The sequence below is a fragment of the Gymnogyps californianus genome, chromosome 2, assembly GCF_018139145.2.
Source record: "Gymnogyps californianus isolate 813 chromosome 2, ASM1813914v2, whole genome shotgun sequence".
Classification (NCBI taxonomy): domain Eukaryota; kingdom Metazoa; phylum Chordata; class Aves; order Accipitriformes; family Cathartidae; genus Gymnogyps; species Gymnogyps californianus.
In genome coordinates, this window is record NC_059472.1 from 133,762,326 (window position 1) to 133,786,723 (window position 24,398).

The 24,398-nt window shown below is 40.4% G+C and overlaps 1 protein-coding gene across 1 annotated transcript; it reads left to right on the forward strand.

The window, feature by feature from the left end:
- Positions 1 to 2,364: 2,364 nt before the first annotated feature.
- Positions 2,365 to 20,693, forward strand: TMEM196 (transmembrane protein 196). Its single transcript, XM_050890922.1, has 4 exons — positions 2,365 to 2,511; positions 14,227 to 14,283; positions 16,125 to 16,379; positions 20,631 to 20,693. The coding sequence occupies exons 1-4, from the start codon at positions 2,365 to 2,367 to the stop codon at positions 20,691 to 20,693; spliced, it is 522 nt and encodes a 173-aa protein (XP_050746879.1).
- The last annotated feature ends 3,705 nt before the right edge of the window (positions 20,694 to 24,398 follow it).

A 24,398-nucleotide genomic window follows, 5' to 3' on the forward strand; every position in this document is an offset into this window, starting at 1 on the left:
CTTTCTGACAGCTTATTATGACTGAAGTGGAAATGTTACATAAAACAAGCTGTTTATGGAAATCTTATTTCTGTCACATGAGCTCTATCCTGATATGACAGGCACTCTATCCGGCTGCAAGTATTAAATATATTAATTATATCTGTCATTATGCAATTCCCCTCTTATCACCACTGGTTTTTATAGTCCTGGTAAAATACACTCTGAGCAGTAAAATCATTGCACCTTAGCACACTCTAACGTTTATAACAATCTGACATAATAAGGATACTGTCATTGCAGAAACACCTTCCTACACCCACGTGGGTACTTGAAAATCTGTGCTTTCTCCATCCTCCTACATAAATACAGTAGCTTAGGAACTTTTATGCTGTGCCTTGATTTTTAATGATAAGAGATGTCAGGTACCATTTAAAGCATAAGAGATGAAAAAGGGACAATTCAGCTTTAACTATAATGCAGCTTTCCTTTAGATGTAGTTACCTGTTCTATTTCTGCGAACTGGGAAAAGTGCGAGAAAATATGAAACAGCTAAAGTTTTAAACTAGAAAGCATTAAGATCCTATCTTAGGACCCCTTTCTTTCACTCTTGGATACCTAAAGAACACAAACAGCTTAAGGTGACAGACTTTGACACCACTCTAACTCCACTCACAGCAATTAAGTATGCAAGATTTCTACAAATGAGATCTAAACTCTGGCCTGTAATGGTGGATCTAATCTCAAGTTTATATACCACCTGTGTATAGCTTGTTCTCTTGCACTTTAGCAACTGCTCATGACAGTGGTTCAATGGCTGTCTTCTCAAAACACAAGACACAGGTTTTGGAGCCCAAAGAAATAAGTTCAGTCAGGACCTTGCTAATCTTATGCTCTTGCCTCCAAATTGCACCATCAAAATAAAGGGTAAGTCTAGACTGCCCTTCTGGATTCTGACACCTGAGTGTAGGATTTCTACACAGGTTAAGAATTCTAGATTTTTGCATATGAGGAAAAATTCCATATATGTTTTGTTTAAAATAAAAAAATAGCATGTATATAGAGAAAATTTGCTAAATCCTGCAGGATGCTGACGTCTTTGAATCATGATCTAGATTTTGGGGATACAATTGTGTAAGTAGTGCTTTTGCCCTGTTGTTACGGTAAATGTCCAAAGGTTGGCGATCCATATTTAGGAGAGCCAAAGTGCTAGACTGAGTGTTTATGTGTTACCATGTTGTGCGGCACATCTGGATAGTAAAACTGCAGTCAGAGTGGCGAAGCATTCCCTGTATCTGAGTCACAGGAATAAAGATCGGTACCAAGCAATCCAGTATGGCTCAAGTAGCAGCTCTGGATCTCTTGTTATATTTTGCTTTGTTGCTCATTTGCTTTAGGACTGACACGGTTCTGGCTGTTGTCAGAGTGACAAGAACGGCTACAGCAGTTGCCTATTTTGGCAATAGTGTTCTGGAAGAGACCGGAGAGTTTTGCAGTGGTGAGACATGACAGACTCCAGCCCTTTTCCTAATACAAGAGGAAGACGGACTTCCTGCTGAATTTTGACCGCAGCACCTGGGAGGAGGGAGGCCTGCGCACACCCCATCAAGGGGGCTCACCTTTTACGGAAGCGTTGCGGGGCGGCAGGCTGCAGCTGGCGTCGGCACGGCTCTCCGCCTCCTGCCGCCAGCCCGATCGGGCGCGGGACGGAGGAGGTGTGCGAGCCGGGGTGCCGGGGGGAGGACCGGAGGAAGGTGCCGTGCCTTGTGGCCCTGGGGCGGGGCTGCCGTAGCGCCTCGCCTGTGCATTGGGTCTAGATTCATACATAAATATAGCCGGGGTGGGCTCGCCACACTCCTCTCTCCCCCACCCCCAACCCAGGAAGAGAGGGGGGGGAGAGAAATAAGACCGGGGGGGGGGGGGGGGGGAGGCGCGGAAAAAATCCCAGTGAGGTCATTTCAATGAGAGCGCAGGAGGCGATCAGACAAGGTCGACTTTTCCGGAGGAGGCGCAGCCCCTGAGGAGCGTGGTGCTGCATACCGACCGCCGCCGCGCTGCCCAGCCGGCCGGCAGCGGCGCCCTGTCCCCGCCGCCGGGCCGGCACCTTGGAGAGCTCCGCGGCGCCGGGGCCGCGCTCGCTGCCGGCGCGGCGTTGCGCGGCGCGGCGCGGCGCGGCGCTGCGCGGCGCTGCGCGGGGCCCGGCGGCGCCGGGGCCGCCCCGCCGCCCCCTCGGCAGCCCCCGCCGGCCGCGGATGCGCCGCTCCACCCCGGCTGCCGGCGAAGGAAGAAAAGTTTGGGGGCGACTTAGGGCCGCGGGAGCGCCGGAGGAGAAGGAGGATGCGCGGTTTCCCCGGCTGATCGGGAAGGAAGGATGACCGAGGGAGGATGTGCACCAGCAGCCAGATCATCGGGAGCCTCCTGGTGCTCTCCGTGCTGGAGATAGGGTTAGGGGTGTCCAGCGTGGCCGTGGGGGCGGTCAGTTTCAGCCTGGTCCTCACAGAGCATAAACCTCAGCTGGGAGACTCTTCTCCGGTATGGAGCGGGGTGTGTGTACGTTAGCCATTTCACTCTCTCTTTAACTCTTTATGGTGATGATCAGACCGTGCGAAGGCATCCCCCTCCCTTCCCTTTCCTTCCCTTCCGCGTGTGCATGCTGCGCCGAGAGCCTCGCCGGGTCCATTTCCGATGTGCATGGGGTACAGTCTGCATACTCGTGGGGCGAGGGGGGAGGCACGGGGGGGAGAGATGTATGAGTGTGTTGGGGGGGGAGACCCCTTCTTTCTCGCTCCTTTTCATTTTTCAATTCTGCTGTGAACAATTGAACTTTCTGTGAACCCATTCTCACACCTGGGAAAGCCCGACGCCTCGAGTGGAACACGGGCCATAGCTTACAATCTTTAAATTGACTGTGAGTTTTGCTTTTAAAAAAGAACAGCCCTGTCCCTTACGACGAGACTGTGAAAAGGTGTTTTAAAACAACGTCAAGGGTATGTCAGCTGAGTTCTGAGCTTTTGGAGGAAAAAGACAAAGAGGAAATGGGAAGGAAAAGGAAAGATACGTTCTCATGAGCTGGGCACCCTGAGCTCCTTGTAAAATGAACAAAAAAATCAAACACCAACAATGGGTTAATAGAAGCAGCATGTTCATATCACAGAGCATTTCTCACTTCTCAAAAACCTTTCTTATTTTTCAGTTTGAGATATGCATGTTTCTAGGAAGAATTTTCCTCCAAATGGTTATTTATATTTATGAAACAAAGAGCAGGAAATATTGAATATTCAGCCTAAACATGATTGGGCATTTTTTAACTCCAAAGCTGGTTTTGGCCAGCTTGGATTGTACAGTAGTATTTGCAAAAGGATTGTTTGCTTTGCTTGAGATAAGATGATAAATGCAAAACACTTGGTTATTCATCAGCATAACTTCCTGTAATTTATAGATTCATTCTGACATAGTGCTTCATGTAATATTCTCACTGTCAATAATTATTAATTATTGACAACAGTCATAAATATTTTTGGCAGTATATAAACACACACATAATTCTGCACTGCAGAACAGGTAGGTGAGAAATGAGAATGAAGACCAGATAAGATAAGACAGTGGCCAACAGGTAATGATATAATCAAAATCACTTCAAAGAGGGAGGTTTCTTATCATTGCTGATGAAGAAAAAAGACTACTCAAAAACGTGTGTCTATCTGAAGATTTAATGACAGAGGGCAATATCCTGGGTTTCACTGAAGTCAAAGAGTTTTGACCAGTCAGTGAGATCAGTATTTTATGCAGTGATTGCATTTTGTGACAACGCTATCACAGCTGATACTGTTTCATGACGATGCACATTTCCTGCACAACTGCCTCATTCATTTTTATGGTTTCTGTTACCCCAGAGTTTGTACTAGCCATAGATTAAGATCTTATTACATTAGATGTTGGCTCCAAGGACCTTATAATCAAAGCAAGAGACAGATGTAGGATAAAAGAATGTAAGGGAGTATAAAGAAACAACAAACCAAAATTGATTGGTATAACAGGTGGTTGCATTAACACACCAGCAGTCTGGCTGATTTCAAGCTGTTCGTAGGTAGAGTTTGAGAGAGGAATAAGACAGAGGACACTGAATTGATTTTGCAGATGTTTATAGGAAATTCTCCCCATATGTGAATGCAGAGGCATGGAAAGGAACCCAAAGGGACTTGCTTGAAAATGTAACAAGTGGGTGAAGGATGCCCACAACCCGAGCCAGCAGAGGCAGGCATCAACTGCTGGGAACTGAGCAAACAACTGCAGGTTGGCTAGGCAGAGAGAGGCCACAAAGAAACTGTAAAGTGGAAGCAAGCAGCTTATGCTTCATGTAGCAGAGGAAACAAGAAATCACACCGGTATGCAGAGTGGGGTGGTATGGTTATAAAGGCTTACTTACTTTGCCTTGAACTAAAGATCTCTGGTCTAAATTGTCACGATTATGGCACCCTGTTTGTACCACTCCAGCAGTTCAAATTGTCTGTTAGGTTGTGTTCTTCTGACTAGAGGACTAGTAGGTGAGACAGGACAAGAAAGGGGCCAGAGATCTACCGTTCTCCAGGGATGCTTAGGGCCATGGGTAATTAGGTCCAAATTAAAACAACTGGAGAAAGGTTTGTTTGCACAGTCCTCAGAATTGTCCTGCTGCAGAAATGGCATAAGCTGCCTTTCTGCTCACTGGATCTTACACTGAGCTCATGTTGCCTGTATTAAAGAATATGTCTTGTGTAAAATATGTTATTTTTTTCCAATTCACATGCTTGAATCAAGGTTTTCCGTTGAGAAATGAACATTAAGGAAAAGAAAGGGACATTAAAAGAAAAACTAATACTTTGACATGTTAGGATGCAAAACACTGGAGTGAAGTTGAACAGTGTCATGTCTCCTGTTGTAATTTACCTGGAAATATACTGAAAACTTTTGACCGTGTTCTATACTTTTATGTGGGTGGAACTCAGCAGAGGTTCATAAGGAAGTAGATGAAGATAGCATCACCATGGAAACCTTAACCTGAATTCCTAAAATTTGGGCATCTTAAAATCATGCACATTCTATCTCCTATACTTGCCTCCCTATGACGCTTTGCACTTGATGCACATTAGTTTTCTTCTTAAAAGAGTTGTTCTTATTGTTCACTGTCTCCATTCAGCCAGATAATTTACTAACGTACCTAACTTTAAGTGTGTGAATCCCACCCATAGGATTAGAGATACAAGTGAAGTTAAGCATGGGCTGAAGTGCTCTGACCATTGCATGCCCTGCATTATGTATAAGCAAGCCAGGGAAAGTGGAGTAGACAAGAATGAAGAAATTGAAAGCTTAGACAATATCTACATAAAAAATGCATGGAAATGAGAAAACAGTTTCTAAATTTGTTGTTCTCATTGGAGTTGAGCTGGATTAAGATAGTAAGAGTTGTTTAAAAAGTAGCCAAAAGAAAAAAAATGAAGGTGTGACTGACTTCTCAAATTATCTGGAGCATGTGGAGATGACTATCCAATTTATTTTACATCATATCCAATCTGTTCTTTTTAAAATAGGCCATGGTTGCTAAATTGCAAAAAAAACCCCAGACAAACAGTCCCGTATAAGCTAAGGTGAATGTGTTGTTGATTTCTGGATTTTCTTTCTGTTTGTTATGATTGCATTGGTATAATCTACTCCACACGCTGTACTCAGTGTCTCCCAGATTTCTTTTTTCCAGAAATTGAGGTATATTTCTGAAATCCACCATTCCAATTCAGTTATATGACGTACTATAGAAAAGATCCAACCAATGAGCATGCTGAACCACTAACACTAACATAGCAAGAATGACAGCATCCATAGCAAAGGCTTTTGCACAAACAAAAAAAATCAGAAGATAATAATTAAAAAAGTATTCACAGATATTTTTTAAATTGTCACATACTTTCCCATCTATATTTAGAACATAATGGTTGCATCACTATCACTATGAGTAGTGACTATATATTCACACACACACATATGTATATGGCTCTAATTATCATTTATTCTGCAGTGGTGAATAAATTCTTGCTATAAATGAGATTCTCTCACAGAGAGAGAGTGAGAATGAGAGACAAAAGCCACATCTTTAGTCAAATATGCCATCTATCTTCATATGCAAGAGAGATATCTGATGATTCACTTATGGCTACGCCCCTCAAGAGTAATAGTTTCTTCCCTTATAAAGACAAATATCTAAATGTATTTGAGAGATATGCATTCTCTGGATGTTGGTCGGTCTGTCTGTCTGTCTGTAGGGGCAGAGTTATTGTTTCCATGATTTGTGATTTTAGCACAGTGGAAGTCTGCCTGTCCATTAAAAATCTGCATTTATAGTTTGGCTAGAGAAATTTGCTCCAAGTTGGCACTTGAAATACTTGATTTCAATGACTTCTTTTTACCCACGATTTGAAGGAAAATAAAAAGGGTCAGTCAGTATGGAACTCTCCCAGAGCAAGAACATCATTTTAGACTGTTAAATCAATGTTGGTGGCCTAAAATTTTAAAACATTAAATGTTGCATCTAGTTTTTACTGCTGCCAAGTTTCCTTTGGAAAGAACAGTCAAACTATTTTTTTTTTTCAAAAGAATACTAAAAAATTCACATTATTGTTTAGCATGCAGACAAAATGCAGATGTGATCCTACTTTATTTTAACATGTGCATTGCATTTTCATCAAACTGACCGTATTTCTGGCTGGCTCCTGCTCCTGATGAAATGAATCGCAGCACTGTCAGTGAGCTCAGTGGAAGCTGGAGAGAGTTGTGTACCTATAGATGAGGGAGGATGTACCAAGTGTGGGAGCTTCTTGCCTTGCATGGAACCAGCACAATTCACTCCAGCTGAGCAGTCTTTCAGTAGGTTTTCTTTATCATTCAGACACTCCAGAAGCATAAACCAATCTGGAAGATGGTCTGTCCAAGGGGACTTGTAGTTCCTGGGTTGTATTTAAGAGGATCTGTTGAATATAGACTGACTTAAGCATATGCTTAAATGTTTTGCTGAGATAAGACTTTAGTTCACCTGCAGGGAATAATCTTTAATTTATTATTTTTTGAGATGAAAGCAGTCACACTCTAAATGAAATATTTGATACAAAAACAACAAAAAGCATTATTTACTATTTGTTATTCTGATAGGCCCTAAACAAGTAAATTATTATTATTTTGTGCTGAGAATTTCAGTGTTTTTCCAGATGACCAGAGGTTTTTTCAATCACTGATGGCAGGTAGACTTTCAGGTTCAGAGACCCACTTCTAAATTTCCTTGAGTGCTTCTAAAAAACATTTCCCGTGGTTTCCCCAAACCATTTTTAAAGCATCTCTGCAGGCCTAGAACCAGATGAATGGGAACACTAATCACAGGGACTGGGATGGAATTTAAACTGCTTGAATACGGCCTGAATCAGTGGGAACTGTAGCACGACCTGAGCTAATATGACCGAACAGCACACTGCCAGGTCAAGGTATTAGCTCAGATTAGACATGTTTTAACACTATGTCTCACTTCAAATAGCAGAGCCCCCCCTCAGCATAATAGATTTGGTGCGACACAGGGTTGGGTTGTGGCAATGCTGTTGCTTCTGGTTCGGGGTCTGGATGACTTGCAGCCAGCTAGACATTCCTGTCTCCACAACCCCTTGCATGGGACAACATCATCATTAGAAGTTTCCATCCCGCTTTTGCAAAGATTATTGTGTTTCTCTATGGAGGTAACAGGCAAACCTACTACCTAGGCTCACTCTTTTTGCCCGTTGTGATTTTTCTCTAGTTTGATGCCTTTGTTTTCATAAGTGGATTCTGTGCCCTTTATGCCTGCACTAAGAAAACTTAATCCTTGTTCTGAAATACTGCTTTGAAGAAGAGTTACAATTAGAGATACCTTCTGTGCTCAGTTCATCCATTAGTGATTTCAGCTTTTTTTTCATTTGGATGGAGTTGAAGCAAAAAGATTATTAAATAGAATGGTCCTTTCTAGACATTACTAATTTCATATTCCTGGGTATTCTCATGGCAGTCACGTTTATACAGTTTTAGTGTAAAACGCAGATTTTCTGGTTTACCACCTGATGAGAGTAGATGGAAGTGAAGCTGTTGATTCTGTCTTGATGGTTTATTCTTCCAAGTAGAGGATTATTTGAATAGGTATGATATGCTTGCATTTTCACTGTGTTATATTCAAATCTGGAATAATTTCCCCTCCTCTATTTCATCAGATACATACGGATGACCCAGAACACTGGGGGGCTTTCCACAGAGTGTATGTAGTTTGGGCTGCTGCTTTGTCATGAACAATAACTAAGGATCAAGCAGTCCTTATATTCAACAGGTTTTCTCTACTATTTTCTTCAGCCTCTCTCCAGAAAGATTTTCCATAGACAGTTTTCATTTTCTCAAGGGAATTACACTCACCATTGCTTTTGCCTCCTCAAAACAGAAGAAAGAAAGGTTACTTAGCTTCAATATATAAAATAAAAATAGTTCCTTTTCTTCTGTGTGATGGAAACCAACAAATCTTTGGCTCTCTGCAGATATAACTAAAACTGAATCTTTTTTTCAGACTACCAGTAAGAAAGCCCCCTTTTTCCAGGAGAAAGTGAAAGAGGCCAAGTCTTTTGTTCCAGAAAATATGAAATAGGGATGGATCCAAACCACAGAACTTGAATCTAAATTGAGATTTCAGCCTCCTTACTGAAATTTCTGGGTGTTTGGATCTGAGGTTTTGTTTCAAGGCCATATTTAATTTAAAGTAAATTAAAGCGGGCTCAAAATAAACATTCTCCTTTTCTGGGAGGTCTTTGGTTCTTTACTCCAAAGTTCAACAGACCAAAAGAGAGATTTTCAAATATGCATATTGAACCTAAGCAGGCACAGCTGCAGTGTGAATGGCAAAGACTCCACAGACAAATAGACACTACCGCATCACCTTGCAATCACACTAGTGCTATCAGAGGGACCCTGACGCTGCTGGGTCCCTGGCAAACCTTCACTGAAAGGGGGACTGAGGCACTCACAGCCCACTGAGTCTCTAAGTAGCTTTTGTGCTTTGTAGTATCGTTCTTTGGATTTTTTACCAATCACCCAAGAGCGGTTCTGCCCCTATCTATTATTGGATGATACATTCAATCCCTGCCTCCTCTGCTAGTCTTGACATAAACATCACATATCATAGGACATATGAATAAGTCTGCAACTAAAAGTAACCTCAGAAGCAATGGGAATTGGTTGCAAATAGCAATCTATGTAGGTTTTTAAGTGAGATTTTTGGATTTTTTAGCCTTTTATGATGTTTCTGATGAATAATAATTAAAGCAAAAGTCCAACAGTGAAACATCTGTTTCAACAATTCCCAGCTGAAGGTCCTTCTCCAGCTCCCAGGGCATTTTGGAGGGCTTATTAATTTAGCTTATCCTTCATGAAATGTTTTAGCCTTATTCTTGACGTAAGTTGCAAACACTTTAACAATTGATCACTCTTTATAAAGAGCTTATCTTCAGTGATGTATTTCTTTTCCACTCCTGATTTACTGTATTTTCAGTGTAAGTGTGTTTGCCTTAACTTACTTCAGGTTTGACATGGTTAGAAAATGTAACTACATTTGAAGAGTCCAAGAGGTTGGTAAAAATTGACTGAGCATAATCAATGATCAAGTAGAAAGGAGCAAGTCCTCACCGTGACAGTATTAGTTAGTCATGGGTAAACTGTAGTCCAGAGTAGCTGAACAGTTACAAGCCAACTTTAACTGGCATGACATACTGACATGAAGATGAAGTCTTTCAGGATAGCCAAGAACAGACAGAGAGTGGCAAGACAACAGAGCCCCTGATGGCTGTATTCCAGTTGGCAGCATTATAAAATAGAAGAGTTCACAATTAAAAGACAAACAGGAACAAACATAGGAAATTCCTTTTGAGTCTGATTTATACTCATATCCTTTTTCTGGTAGAAAGAGCTAGTGTAGTTTCTCCCATTTACTTTCACTACTGCTGATCACAACACTGAGACATCAAAAATTTTACAGGAAATTAGTATAGCACCAACAAAAAAATTCCGAAGTCCCTAGCTATTCTATCAAAAAGCAATGATCAGAGTCAATCACATAATGTCCCACTGACTTCCTAACCTTTCTAGAGGCCTCCACATTGAGAAGCCTGGCTAAGGCAACTCTGCATGAGCAGTGTTCCTGAGCCCTGGGTATTGCTAATATTCTCTCTGTAAAGCAGGTTTTCACTGCTTCCAGTGAATCAGAATCCTCTGCAGCTTCAGAAGAGAGTGGTAAACTTGGCTTATCATTTTCAAAGCTTTGCATGAGGTTTAATTGCCTGACACTGTGACTCAAATTCATCCATTGGTTTTAACAGCAAAATGCCTGCTGTCATAAATAAATAACCATACTGGTTTTTGGGCAAGCCTTTTCTCTGTGAATGTAACACACTGTCATCTAAAAAAAATCCAAATAATATTAATCCTTTGCTAGTGCCCAAGTGCTTTTCTTCCAAGGTTTTTAACATGTTCAGGCACACTAGTCCATTCAGTTTCACAACCTGCTTGTCTTGTAGTCATACGGATTACAAAATTTTGGCATGACCTTCTCAAGCTGACACAGAAGAACTTGGAAGAACCAGGAATACCCAACTCCTCTGAGTTAGAATAGAATAGAATAGAATAGAATAGAATAGAGTAATTTCAGTTGGTTCTCTGTTGAGTTCTTTAACTACAGGACACCTTATTCCTTGTGTATATGTATAAATATTGTAGATGTACAGAGAGAGAAAATACATACGGAGTATATATACAGACCCTGACACAATAAAATATTATCATAGAATCATAGAATATCTCAAGTTGGAAGCAACCCATAAGGATCATTAAGTCAAACTCCCTGCTCCTTGCAGGACTACCTAAAACTAAACCATATGACTAAAAGCGTCGTCCAGATGCTCCTTGAACTCTGACAGGCTTGGTGCCATGACCACTTCCCTGGGGAGCCTGTTCCAGTGACCGACCACCCTCTCAGGGAAGAACCTTTTCCTAATCTCCAAGTTGAACTTCCCCTGATGCAGCTTCATTCCACTTCCTCGTGTCCTATCGCTGGTCACCAGAGAGAGAAGATCAGCACCTCCTCCTCCGCTGCCCCCCTTCAGGAAGTTGTAGACTGCGATAAGGCCACCCCTCAGCCTTCTCTTCTCCAAGCTGAACAAACCAAGTGACCTCAGCCGCTCCTCCTAAGTCTTGCCCTTGAGGCCTTTCACCATCTTGGTCGCCCTTCTCTGGACTCACTCTAATAGTTTGATGTCCTTCTCATATTGAGGCACCCAAAACCGCACACAGTACTCGAGGTGGGGCCGCATCAGTGCAGTGTAGAGTGGGACAATCACCTCCCTCGACCAGCAAGCAATTCTGTGCTGGATGCACCCCAGGACACGGTTGGCCTTTTTGGCTGCCAGGGCATACTGTTGACTCATATTCAACTTGCCATCAAGCCAGACCCCTAGATCTCTTTCTGTGGGGCTGCTCTCCAGCCTCTTGTCCCCCAGTATTTATGTATAACCAGGATTACCCTGTCCTAGGTGCAGAATCCAGCACTTGCTCTTGTTAAATTTCATATGTTTGGTGATTGCCCAGCTCTCTAGTCTATCCAGATCTCTCTGTAAGGCCTCTCTACCCTCAAGGGAGTCCACAGCTCCTCCCAGTTTAGTATCATCAGCAAACTTACTTAATGTACATTCAGCTCCTCCATCCAGATCTTTACTCCGGGTAGTCCCTCAGATACTTTAACAACTATGGAATACAGTAGTCACCCCTTGTTTTTGAGAAGCCAGTACCTTAGGGCTTGCAGATTAGCTCATTCACTATTCTTTGGATTTCAACTGGGAAATACCTTAGGTAATATATATGTATATGGCACTTCATAAAGGTGGTTTGGAAGGGTGCGTGTCCTGTCCTTGAAAAACAGTAAAGAACAGCAGAACTGCCCAAACTGGTAGGTTCTAATGCTGGGTGAATCTGCAATTTGCTTGTTGCTCCTTTGGTTGTATACAAGGCTAATATAACTTGTTCATTGCATTCCCTTCTGGCTAGCAAAGACTGTACAATGGAAATAGAAAATCTTCTTCAATTGAAATCAATGGTAAAAAATCCATTGACTCTAATAGGAGCAGAATTAGAGCATTCTTGACAAAATGGGTGACCTATTTCAGCTTTGAAGGTAAATTATCAAACCCCCAGCTTTTTAAACTAGTTAACATACACTTCTTTGATGGTATCTTCCAGATCCTTTCTGTAAGTTTTCCAGAACTCATAAATTTTTCGTTACACAAAATTTTCCTTTCAATCCTATTCAATCACTAGAGAGAAATTATATTATTAATCCGCTTTATCAAGTCTGACTGAATAGAACTTAATTACAGTGATGTCTTCAGCAAAATTTTTTTTTTGAGGTTTCTGCATTAATGTTGAGAAATACAAAACACCGCATGTGAAAATCTGAAGCATGCCTTCAGTTGAAGGCAATCTGCAATGACAGGACTGAGAATGAAACTCCAAAACTTCACAGAAAGCCTGAGTGAAAACTTACAAGGCAGGTGTGATAGTTCTGAGCTGAAATCTCCTCTGCCTGTGGGAAAGGGGCAGAGGGAGCCCTACCCATTGGTTTTTTGATTGTTATTCCAATGGGTGAGCTCTAGTAGCAATTACCAGTTGTACATTCTGGTATGTCCTGAGCCATTCAGTGCCATGGTCTACATGACCCAGCCCTCTCCATAATCAATTTGGTATTAAGTCCACATCCCATGCTTAGTGTAGAGGTAAATAATATACAAAATGTAACCATATTCATTGTGGGGAACTGATTCAACAGGCCTAACTCAGAGTAAAAATACATCTCAAGGCTTATGCTTAGCTATATGCATGAACTACTTTACTTGGAGGGAGATAAACCATGTATTAAACCATCTCCTCAACTGAGATACTGAAGTTGCAATATTTTTGAGAGTAAATGAGATTTGCATGCAATATATTACACGGACCCTGAATGCTGTATAGAAACTGCTTAATTTTTTTTTCACTTCGTAGGTAACAGCCAGGTCTGTTCTGTGATTTAATCCTAAATCAAGGTCAAGCAGAGCCTTTTGCTAGAAATACCATCTCAGTGCAAAAAGGATGTGGAAAAATCCAGTTTTAAAACTATAAAATTACTTCCCAATAGAGGTGTAGGGTTAGCTTTACTGAAAATAAGTAGCACAGATTTCTTAATAAAGGAGTTTATGAGGTATGGAAGAAATCTTCTGACAGTATTACAAACACCTGGAGGAAGCCTTACTACTTTCATACAACTACTGTAGTTCTTACCACGGCTGCTCCCTCAGGGACTCTTTGCTGTTTCCCTCCTTAAACTTTTTTTGTAGGAGGAAAAAGTGACATCAGAGAACGTCATTGGTCTTTGATGTAGGTCACTAAGAAGCATTAACACCTATTCATATCAGCTGGTAGGGGTTGTTTCTGGTTTTGTTAATCAGTTTTTGCCTAATGCTTGATGCGACAATTAGCAGATCAGTTTGTGAAAGGGAACTACATGAAAAAAAGTACAGATACCTTCATGCTATCTCTTGCGAAGTGGGCTATCTAGAATCTAAAACAGAATTTCCTGCTTGCTCAGTGTAGCCACACCAAAAGATGCACTCGTATTTACACCTGCACCCACAGAGGTGACTGAATGGCATTCTTGCCCAGAGTTCCACTGTCCTGAGGACAACAATCCATGTATGATCCCTCAGTGGCTGACACAGTAGGATCAGGGCATTAAGTATCTCAGCTATGATTGAAAGTAGATGATTTCGATCACTGACTAATACCTTGCTAAACTTTTCTGAGAAAAGAAAAAAGAGTAGAAAGGCATCTTTTCCTTGCAACATTGGGATTTTTTTTCATGTTTTGTTTACCCAAGCAGCTTAAAAGTAGGATTTTTTTTTTTTATTTTTTTATGAGAAATTATCCTCAGTCTAACTTCTCATTCCAGTTCCTTCTTCTCAGATAAGTGTGTTTATGGTTGAGTTATAACTTCCTGAAACATAAGGTTTCTGATAAAAATGCTGACAACAACTGTAACCATTGCCTAACCTACTGTTGTGGTCACCACTACAGCAACACAGCAGGATTTAAACTTGAGACCTTCAATGATGAAATAATTCTTGTTTTTTTTTTTCTTTGCAGTTTCTGCTTTGTGGCATATGTGGAATATTGTGTGCCAAAAAAAAATCTGGACTTGTTGTAAGTTTTTCCACTGCATATATAACACCTAAGTATTTGAAAGGCATACTTATCTAACTTGAACTCCTTACTGAGGGCTTTCTGTGTCCAAGTGTTTCCGATAAAAAGTCAGTAAAAATTGCAAGTCAGCAGTCTGAAAAAGCAATCAGCACTTTGGGTTAATCAAGCAAAACAAAGCAGTTCTGAAATGGCCTATTTAGGTCATGCCTATTTAAGCCACACATCCCTATTTATCCCTATCTGGATAAATAGGGATGGCAAACCTGGTGACACAAATTTATGCCAAGTCAATAAAAAATTCCCCAATAACTTCACTGGATTGTAACTTCTCTCCTTCAAAAACCCATTTCTGTGAAGTGTGGCATGACTGGGCTGCCATGTCAATGAGGCTGCTGACCAAGTTTGATTCCAGATATCGTAGCTCTTCACTGTTTTAATAAGTTCTTTTTGCAATCAGAATCATGAATAAGCCAGTTTTAAAGTGATGGCGGATGTTTTCTGTGTCTTCTAAGAGTCAGAAGTACAGTAATTTTTCTGACTGCAGCAAAATGGAGTTATTACTACACAAGTCACTACACATCCTATTGTAAGTGATAATGTCTGGCTTAATTTTCTGTCAGCTTGATTATTCTGCCATATACAGATGGAAGTCATGTAAAACCAGCATAAGTGTGAAGGGAATCAAGATGTCTCTCAGATTATTTTTGAATATCAATGAGTTATCCTAAACCCTGTTACCATGACATTCTCATTTCTTAAAGCATGTGGACCCTAACCAGTTTCTAAAAGCTGTCTGTTCTGGTGGTCTCATGGAACAGTCACTTCCCAGCGGACTGCAGCATACAGCCTGAATGCCACATTCCTAACAAAATTCTCATCACAGTTGTGTACAGAAGTGGTCTGTAAGGCTCCATAAATTGTTCCTACCACAGTAGATAAGTACATACACAAAGCCATATTAAGTAACATCAAAGGCCCATCTAGATCAACATCTGACAGGCCAGCAGTATCAAGGGAAGTGAATAAAGCAATAATTTAGCAGTGTCTCCATAATAAGGTCTTTTGCCCTTGAGTCATTTGTGGCTCAAGGACATCCTGAACCAGGGTGACATCTTTGTGATTAAAGTGATAGGGGGTCTTTAAACATGTCTCATTAATTGCAGCCTGTTTCACATCCTTCTAAAATTCCCAGAAACATTTTAACCAAGTTAAAAACAAACAAACAAACAAAGACACACATAGTCACCACACTGACCTTCTGGAGAGCTGCATCACAGATTTCTTTGTTGTTTCTCTTGCTTCTTTGTCCAGCACATTCACCTTGAACACTTTTGAAGTCCCCACAAAAGCTGTAGGAAGCCTCCAAACTGCTGTCTGACTGAACAAATTAGAATTGAACAGGAGGCAGAGTCAGATGGCACACAAAGCAAGAGAGCTTCACTGCAAATACATGAGGCGTTCACTCCGGAGGAGTGGTGAGAAACTGCACAATAGAAAATTACGACACATTCTGTCATGTTGCTGTTTTGAATGAAACACTGGAAATCAGAAGATTTGTGTCCTAGTAGTCCTTCCATTGACTAGCTTTTAACATGACCAACTCATTCTACCCAGCTTTATCTTACATGCAACATCAATCTTAACTCTTGTACACCAGAAGGTATTGTATTCCCTTGGAGCTCTGTGGGAGCTGTGGGAGTTAAAAATGAGTGTCTGTGCAGTGTTTTGTAGTACATGATGCTATCGAAGCATTGAATTATGGTTAGTCTCATTTTTTATATGAATGAATCTATCTCTGAAAAATGTTACTGTGACATAACCTCTCTTGTCTTTCCTGACAGATGATACTTTTTTCTGCCTGTTGCATCTGTGGACTAATCGGAGGAATCTTAAATTTTCAATTTCTTCGTGCTCTGACAAAGAAGTCATCTGCTCTCTATTCTTTGCATCTTGCCTCCATGTCTCTTGCATGCATTGGAATTGGTGGTTGCACCCTTTCTTCATGGCTCACTTGTCGGCTAGCCAGCTATGAACAAAGGCGAATGTTCTCAGAAAGAGAACATTCATTGCATCACTCCCATGAAATGGCAGAAAAAGTGAGTTGTGTGTCCTCCCTTATTTGTTCTGCTTCTCCTAAAATGCTACTGTATGTGTTAATGTTTACAATTGGCAAGAGATGTATTCAGATTTCAGTTTTATATGAGAAAGAGCTTCTGGGAAATGAAATGCTGCCATTCTGTGTAAGCTTTATTATGTTGCATTATATGGAGCTATTTTTAGGTACTGTATATTTGCAGTACATCCATTTCAATGAAGTACATCCATTTTCAACATAATTCCATTGTATAGCTATTCAAGGGCTTAGCTGCTAAATATAGCACTTCATAAATAATTGGAAGCCTTATTAATATGGATTATCATGTATTGTACTGTGAAAAAGCACAGAATGCTTTCTGTAACCACATCATTGCATGCTTCCAGGATTTAATCAATTTCTTCCTCTACCAAGTACTCAGCTTATAAAGTAGGTTAAACACAAAAGCCGCAGTTCACAAACCTAGATGACTAAACCTAAGCACCTAAGGGCATATTTAGACACCTAAATGAAACTGGTCTGATTTGCAGCAGCACTGGGCATTTACTGCCTTTCTCTGTTAAAAGGAAGCTTACCAAGGTGTCTAGGTCTATGTTTAGGTGCCGAAACTTAAGCTCCCAAAGTTGAGCACGTAGGGCCAAAAGAATTAATTGAATAGAATTCTTGAAATCAGCTCCTTGGATTTACAGATCTGATTAATATTTGAGGAAAAAATGTTCACTGACATGCTGTGCTTTACATTTGGACTTCATATCCAATGCCTTTCATTTGAGAAATTAGTAGAGAAGGGAACAAAAGTCAAGTGGACCGCCCATCTAAACCTCCACGTGCAAGTTTGCATTACAGTTAAGTTCAACAGTCTGTATCATATCTACTGAGACCTCTGAACAGCAGAGCACGGATTAATTCACTCAGACTGCAGAAGGTTTTCAGATTCCCTGACAAAACATGATATAGCAGTTAATCGCCCATTAAGTAAAAATTACTTGTCACTATTCTTTGGTTTCTTAACTGAGATGAGACTCCAAGCAGAAATATAGACTGAATTCACCTTAGAAGATGTCTGAAACATATTTTAAGAAGTTAAATAGTACAGGTTACAACATTAACATAAAGCAGGATAATAAAATCAAGAGAAGAGGTACATTTATCCCTCTCGTTAAAATGAAGCAGAATTCTGATGAGCTATGTAGGCAAGTATGATCATGGTCTTGCAGATGGTAGGCTAGATCTTGCCTTTCAAAGAGGCTCTTGCCTCAACAAGGATGAGGATGAAGCCCATTTGAGAGAAAAAGAGTGAGGGAAAGAAAAAAGAAATGGCCTGGGAAGAAAAACCTTTCCAAATACGGAAACCTGCCAACCCTATCAATTTGGGCTGAAGATGACCACTGCCTCCCTTCCTGGCCTGTTGACCTACTGAACTTTTAGACACTTAGCAGTGAGGACTGCCAGGTGCCCACTTATCTTGGGTGAAGAGCCATGATGCATGTGCAGAGCAACCCTATTGCACATGCTCAGCAAATGTGGGATGCGCCCCACCGATGGTGGACTCCCTGCATGTGTGCTGTAGAATCAAGTATGCATGTATAGATGATTTGATCTGGGACTTCTTAGACCTAGAGCCTGTGGACTGCCTGCTGCTGGCAGGTTTGAGTACATTAGCTCAAGGCATGCCCCTAAAAAATAATGAAGGCTACTTAAAAACTTACATTAAATTAGGCCCTGATTTAGAAAATAGCTTTAAAGTGTTTTATATATAAGACTATTTTGTATATTTATACCGATATACAGTAATATAGACATGTACTGCATGTGCATTTGTTTGTGCTATATTTATTGTATAATTGTTATATTTATATTAGAGATTGAGGGGTATTGAAATAACCGACCTGCCCAGCTGCCCGGTGGTTCCCCCGACACCAGAGTTACCTCCAAGGTACGCTGAACACTAGGGAGCTACCATGTTGTTATGTCACTTCAGGAAGGGCCACCTCTAAGAGGAAGTCATAGTTTCAGCTAATCATAGTTGGCTGATGCTGTGATGTCACTCTGAGTCAGGAATGGTGCTTCCAGGTAGTGACATAATTCTACGTGGTGAACGCTGCAATCTGGAAGTAAGTTGAGTATTTAAAATATTCACCCTAGTTATAGACATCCAAATGCTCCTATTTGGATGTTGCCACCATTGACTCACTCTGCTTCTAATCTGTGTGCTCCTTCATTTCTTGAATTCAGCAACGCTTTTTAATTTATTAATACTTTCCTTTTTTACAATAGAAATACTGGGGAAAATAAATGGTTTTCAATATTTTCTGAAATTATGGTGATATTCTAATAGCTGATGTCTGCAGAGGATTCAAGTGGTAAAGCTGACAAAAGGAAACTTACTTACACTCACTCACGAGTAGCCTTCTGACAGATCATTACTATCAACCTGTGGCTGACTGAAAGTGAATGTTAAATGGCTTTGATATTCTTGGTCCCTTTCCCAGCTGACTGATATCTTCAGCGTAGATCGAACAAAGGGTTTAGGCACCTACAAATAGGCAAAATGTAGTGCCTTGTTTCAGAGCAGACAACCCCCAAATTGGGATCCAGAGTCCAGTGTTAGGCACGCCTGTTCCTCTTCAGTATATGAGGAGAATAAGTCACCATACAAAAACATCCAACACCATCACCTGCCAAATGGAGAACTGGGTGGTATAAAATGCTCAAAATTCAGTAAGTTTACACACCTTATTTTCTCTGAAGCTTATGCTTGATTCAGGAGTATTAATTGGCATGGCTACTTGGTTTGATGGCCCTAAGTTTACTTTGTAGAGAGGGACATCCTTTCTTTCAAAAACTGTGCAGGGAACAACTAAGTCTTGTGATCTACTTCAAAATGTAGCTGGTAACACCTGAGAGAGGAGGCACCAGTGCTTCCACTTAAACTCTGAGTTCTGGTCTCTGCCTCCCAAACTATTTATAAATCAAATATTGTGGATTAAAAGAAGAGAGAGAAAGAGTCAGACTAGGAACAAAGACCAGGTCCCAGAATTTTCTTCTCTTTACCAAGAATCTCAGCTACTATGCTATAGAGTGAGGCTCTTTCTTTCTGTCTTTCTCTCTCTCTGTTTAGCCCAATGAATCTTGCTTTACCTTCTTCATAGAAACTTCCACAAGAAGGGGGACAAACAAATCCCTTTTCTTCCACATTTTCTCCAAGTGTACCTAGGAGGTAGAAGAGGTGAGTTTGATCTTTCCATGCAGAGATGATCTTCTAGTTCTTATGCAAATATTTTAGAACCAGCACAACAGTGGCACCTCCACTCATCTACCTGAATTTTAAAAAGAATAGCCCGAACTCCATTTTTATGTGTGCCCATTCCTCTTGGCATAGTTGGATGTTCTCTGGGATCTGTCATTGGACATAAGCAGTAGATCACTTCTTTTCTGCATCCGGATTCAATTTGGTATGAAATAGGCCTAGGACTGCTCAGAATAAGGCAGTTCTGAGCATAAACTCCATGTGGCTTTGCATGCATTAATGTAGCCATCTCCAGGCTTAAACAGCTGCTAAGTAGGTATTGTTTGGATCGCAATTTGAGAATTACAAAATCTAACTCCAAACAAATCTTGGTTTAGGTACTTTAGGATTCTGACTCATGATCAGGTCAGCTTACTCCAGGATGACTCATCTGCCACTTGAGTAGCAATTGCTGAACTGCTAAAAATTGTAGTCTGGCATATTAAGGGAAAACCAAAATCAGTCCCATCCCAACGCAAGCAGCCAAACCCCTTAGATCCCGTTTGGATCTAGACCTACTTCCCAAATGTCTATCCCAGCTAGCATCGAATGGCATCTGTTTGTAGCATGTCAGCAGAGAAAAAGGTTTGAATGGAAACGAAAACTTAATTACCATCTTGTTCCTTTGTAGATTACCACACAAGCTTGAGTTGATGCGCTCTCAAAGGACGTCACAAAACTTGCACGGATGCCATCAATGCTGTATATGTGGTCTGAGAGTAATGTCCAACTCAGTCAAGTATCAATGAGTCTATCAGCTTTCAAATGTACTTAATTTATGTAGGAAGAACTGTGATTTCTTTTTTTTTACAGTGAGATTTATCAAGCCAAATAAAAAATGTAAAGTTTTTCTGAATGTTTGAAATTCAGTTTCTTAAATTTTTATTACAGCCTTAGCTAACTGAATTTCAAACACCATAAAATAATTGTAATTTTAATCAGTGTTTTCTATTCTTGTTCCAGGAAATGACAGACAACCTAAGCAATGGTGGCCCACATCTGATTTATAATGGAAGTGTATATTAAGAGATTTTTAAAAGTTCCATGGAAAGAAGCGGTTTTAGAATTTTCTTCAGGAAAAAAAGACTCCAAGAAATTGAGAAAATGGAACTATCTTAGCTTTTATGGCTCAAATGTCACAACTGCAGAACAGCACATTTGCATTTCCCTTTTAGAAACATGTTCAAAATTTGTCTCCTAAACATTTTGCAGATATACAATATTTATTCACTTCCTGGCTACTCTCTTTTGGTTTTTTGTCTGAATAACTTTTCAGAATTGTGATAGTATCTGAAATAGACTTCTCAAGACTCTTCTTCTCATGAAGACACAAAAAACAGAAAAAATAATTAAACTGGACCACATTTAGCCCGGTAACAGGATTCCTAAAGAGAAGAGAAGAGGGCAGAGGAAGGATGGCTCAGGGGAATCTTTTTTCTCCTCCCTGCTTAGCAGCATCTGGTGTAATATGATGGCTTCAGATCATGTGGCATGGTACCAGCAAAGCATCTGCACAGTCCCTCTCCCCACATTGCAAATGCATCCAGCCTCAGTTTTCCCAGTAGATTGTATCAAAAGAGAGTGCAAATTACTCTTCCAAAAGGCTCCCATTTCACATTCAGAGTGTAAATGAACAGTGTGCTGAAAACAACACCAATGTCTTTGTTTTGAAAGACAGAATGCTCTAAGAACGCCATAAATCAAAACCTCAACAATGCCTTGTTGTAAAGAAATTGTAAATATTTCCAATTTGTGAATGAAGTATATTTCGTAATTTGTTCATAAAAGATGACAAATAAAATGAAATCTAAACCAGAGATTTTAGAGAGATCTTTTGGGTTTTTTTCTTGTTAGAAAGATCTTGCAATGCTGAACTGTCATGTTTTGCACAACACATTGAAAGGTTCCTAAAGGGGTGAAGCAAGCTCAGAAAGGAGAAAACCGAAGGCTGAACAGAGGCATGGTCAAGGTCAGAACACACTGGCTATTCTGCACACCCACAATAGAGGCTGGGGTCTGTTAAAGCAGTGTGTATGTTAAGGCAGCAGCTTTAACTGACCCCAAACTTTATTGCAGGACGTACTGGCTCATATAGCCATGAAAAATGGAAGATGTAATCTGTAACAGAACGTATACAGCATAATATTCATATAAAATATTAATATAAAATCACTTATATGTTACATAGTGAGTCTATGACTGTGCTGTAAAGTCCAGCATTTCAACATGAGTTTGAGATGTGAGCATTATTGATGACTGGCAACATTTGGTGATTTATACCCATGTTCCCAGACAAGCGTGAATAGAATCCTATTATTATTCAAGCCATGCCATAAAACCCTCTAGAAATTATATTAAATTGTTTTGTGAATCTATATGGTATAAAATAATCTTTAATTCAATTATCTTAGGATTTTCTAAGTCTGTAAGGAGTTTTCCATCTAATTACAACATAGGAAACATCTTCATTGTGATTTACGTCTCTCACTTAAACTTCATGCAAGTTAGTTGGATGGCTAAGCTTGTGAGTCAAAAACTGGTCCACCTTATAAGGCTTCTCTTCACTTACCTACTGTCTCAAAGGACTTTTGAATCTTCTCGAAGCCCCTGATTGATATACTAATATGTGTTACATACATTAGTAATTGCTAATGAGATTGTTCAAGTCCATAAAGAATAGATACTGTCATAGCAAAAGACTTAGACGTTAAGGTATCTCTGCTCAAGGGAAGTGCTCCCCTTCCCAGGTCCTACCAGCCTTTAGACTGTCTCCCCTACTACATTCCAGCTTGTTTGGACTCTTTATAGGTGCCACTGTCTCTTCAGCTTGATGCTCCTCTTCCTCAGCAGCAGGAAACATGAGAGATATCTGTCCCCAGTATGTGCCCCTTCTGGGACCAGTTTTGCTGCAGCTCAGGACACAACCTGTCAAGGCAGGACTACTGTCTAAATGGGCTGCAGAGTTTCATACAGGTTGAAGAAATCCACACTGGACATAGAACCAGAGGAGGTGGTTCTGTAAGATTCCCTTCCTCATTGCACAAGTACAATGCATGTAAAAGGGCCTTATCAAAGAAAAAAACCAGTAAAATAAAAAATGACTCAAAAATCCACCTCAGAACTACCCAGCTGAGGTTCATCACTACCTCTGTAGGACAACTGTAAAATCACACTTCCTACAGAGGTATCTTGCGACACCTCAGGACTAGGAATGGTAGCTTCAGATCCTAGAGAGCGGCTTGGAATTGCAGTTCAATCTGCTCAGGAATGCCATGAAAGAACAGACCGTAACACCACCCATTTACTTATCACAAACACTTCATTTCCCGGCATGGCGGTAAGAGTATGGGATGGTGCAGGGGAATAGGTGATTCTTCTATATCCAGCACAGTAGTCCAGTGCAACAGCCACTTTCTCATGCTTTGGAAGGAAAGGAGGATACATTCTCCAAGCTCACAATGTTTGAAGCCTTACTGTAACTTATGAAACACAACCACACCACTTCTGCTGCTTTTCAGGAGGTGCTGAAAGGAGAGAGAAGAGATCTGGGCCCAAGAGAACAAAAGATTCAATTGTTTGGGGTTTTTTTCTTCTTTGCTGCCAAGCCTGTAGACTACAGAAAAACTGGCTGGTCCCTGCATTAATAAAAGCCTTGAAAATGCAAAGCTGGAATTCAAAAGACTTAGGAACAAATGTGATGAAGACGACTGTTCCTACCTGAGACATACAAAGAGGATCAGAATTCTTAAATTCCAAGTAAATTACCATTTAAATGTAAAATATATGGATGTGGTAGGGGAATTCTAGGAAATGTTACACTGCGCTTAATGAAGTTTTGTTCTGTAACTGCATACAGAGTTCAACTATAATGGAAATACTTTCTGTATGTTTTCATTACTGGTATAGTTGAAAGGACACTCATTCCACTTACCCAACTGTATGAAAAACAAAACTTCCAGTTTTCAGAATGCGACCAGCCAGCATATCTACACCAATAGCTTGAAGGCCGGTGTAGCTTCATCTAAATAAGATGAAGTTTGTATTGTCCTTGACGCAGTTATTTCTGATTCATGCTGCTGTAAAAGCAGATGCTGGCTCAGATTCTCTCAGAGATATTCAGCTGTTATTTACTAGGTCAAGCAACACTCTTCCTGAAGGGGCTTACTTATTGAACTTTGTGCGTAGGACTTAGCTGGTAAGTCCTTAAGGTATGCTTTAATATTTTAGGCTATATTTTAGGCTATGCTTGGCATTTCATAGAACCTCGACCTATGAGAAACACACACCTTTTGAATTTACAACAATCAACAGTTCTTATTGCTAACTGTGCAGAAAAGTGCATATAATATGTTTTAAATCTTTGTCTTGCACAATCTTCAATATATTGTTGCATTAGAACATATGAATTTCCCTTCAGATGGTCTGGGGAGGTATGAAGGACAGTGGAGCAGGTCAGATTCAATAGGAAATATATATGCAGTAAGCCATAATCACAAGTAGTCATACCAAAATTTTCCTTGAGAGTGTGATTTTGAAGATAGAGGGAAAAGAGAGTATAATAGTTTAAGCCATTTTTAATCCTTTCAGATCCCAATCCCAGCCAGGTTAAGGAGTTAAAAGGAGCATTTTATAATTAAAAGCTTAGAAATGTCTAAAAGCAGACTGGTATTAGTCTACCGTATCATTGTAGATATTACTGCATAATCTTTCTGCGTAAAATGATTCTAGCTA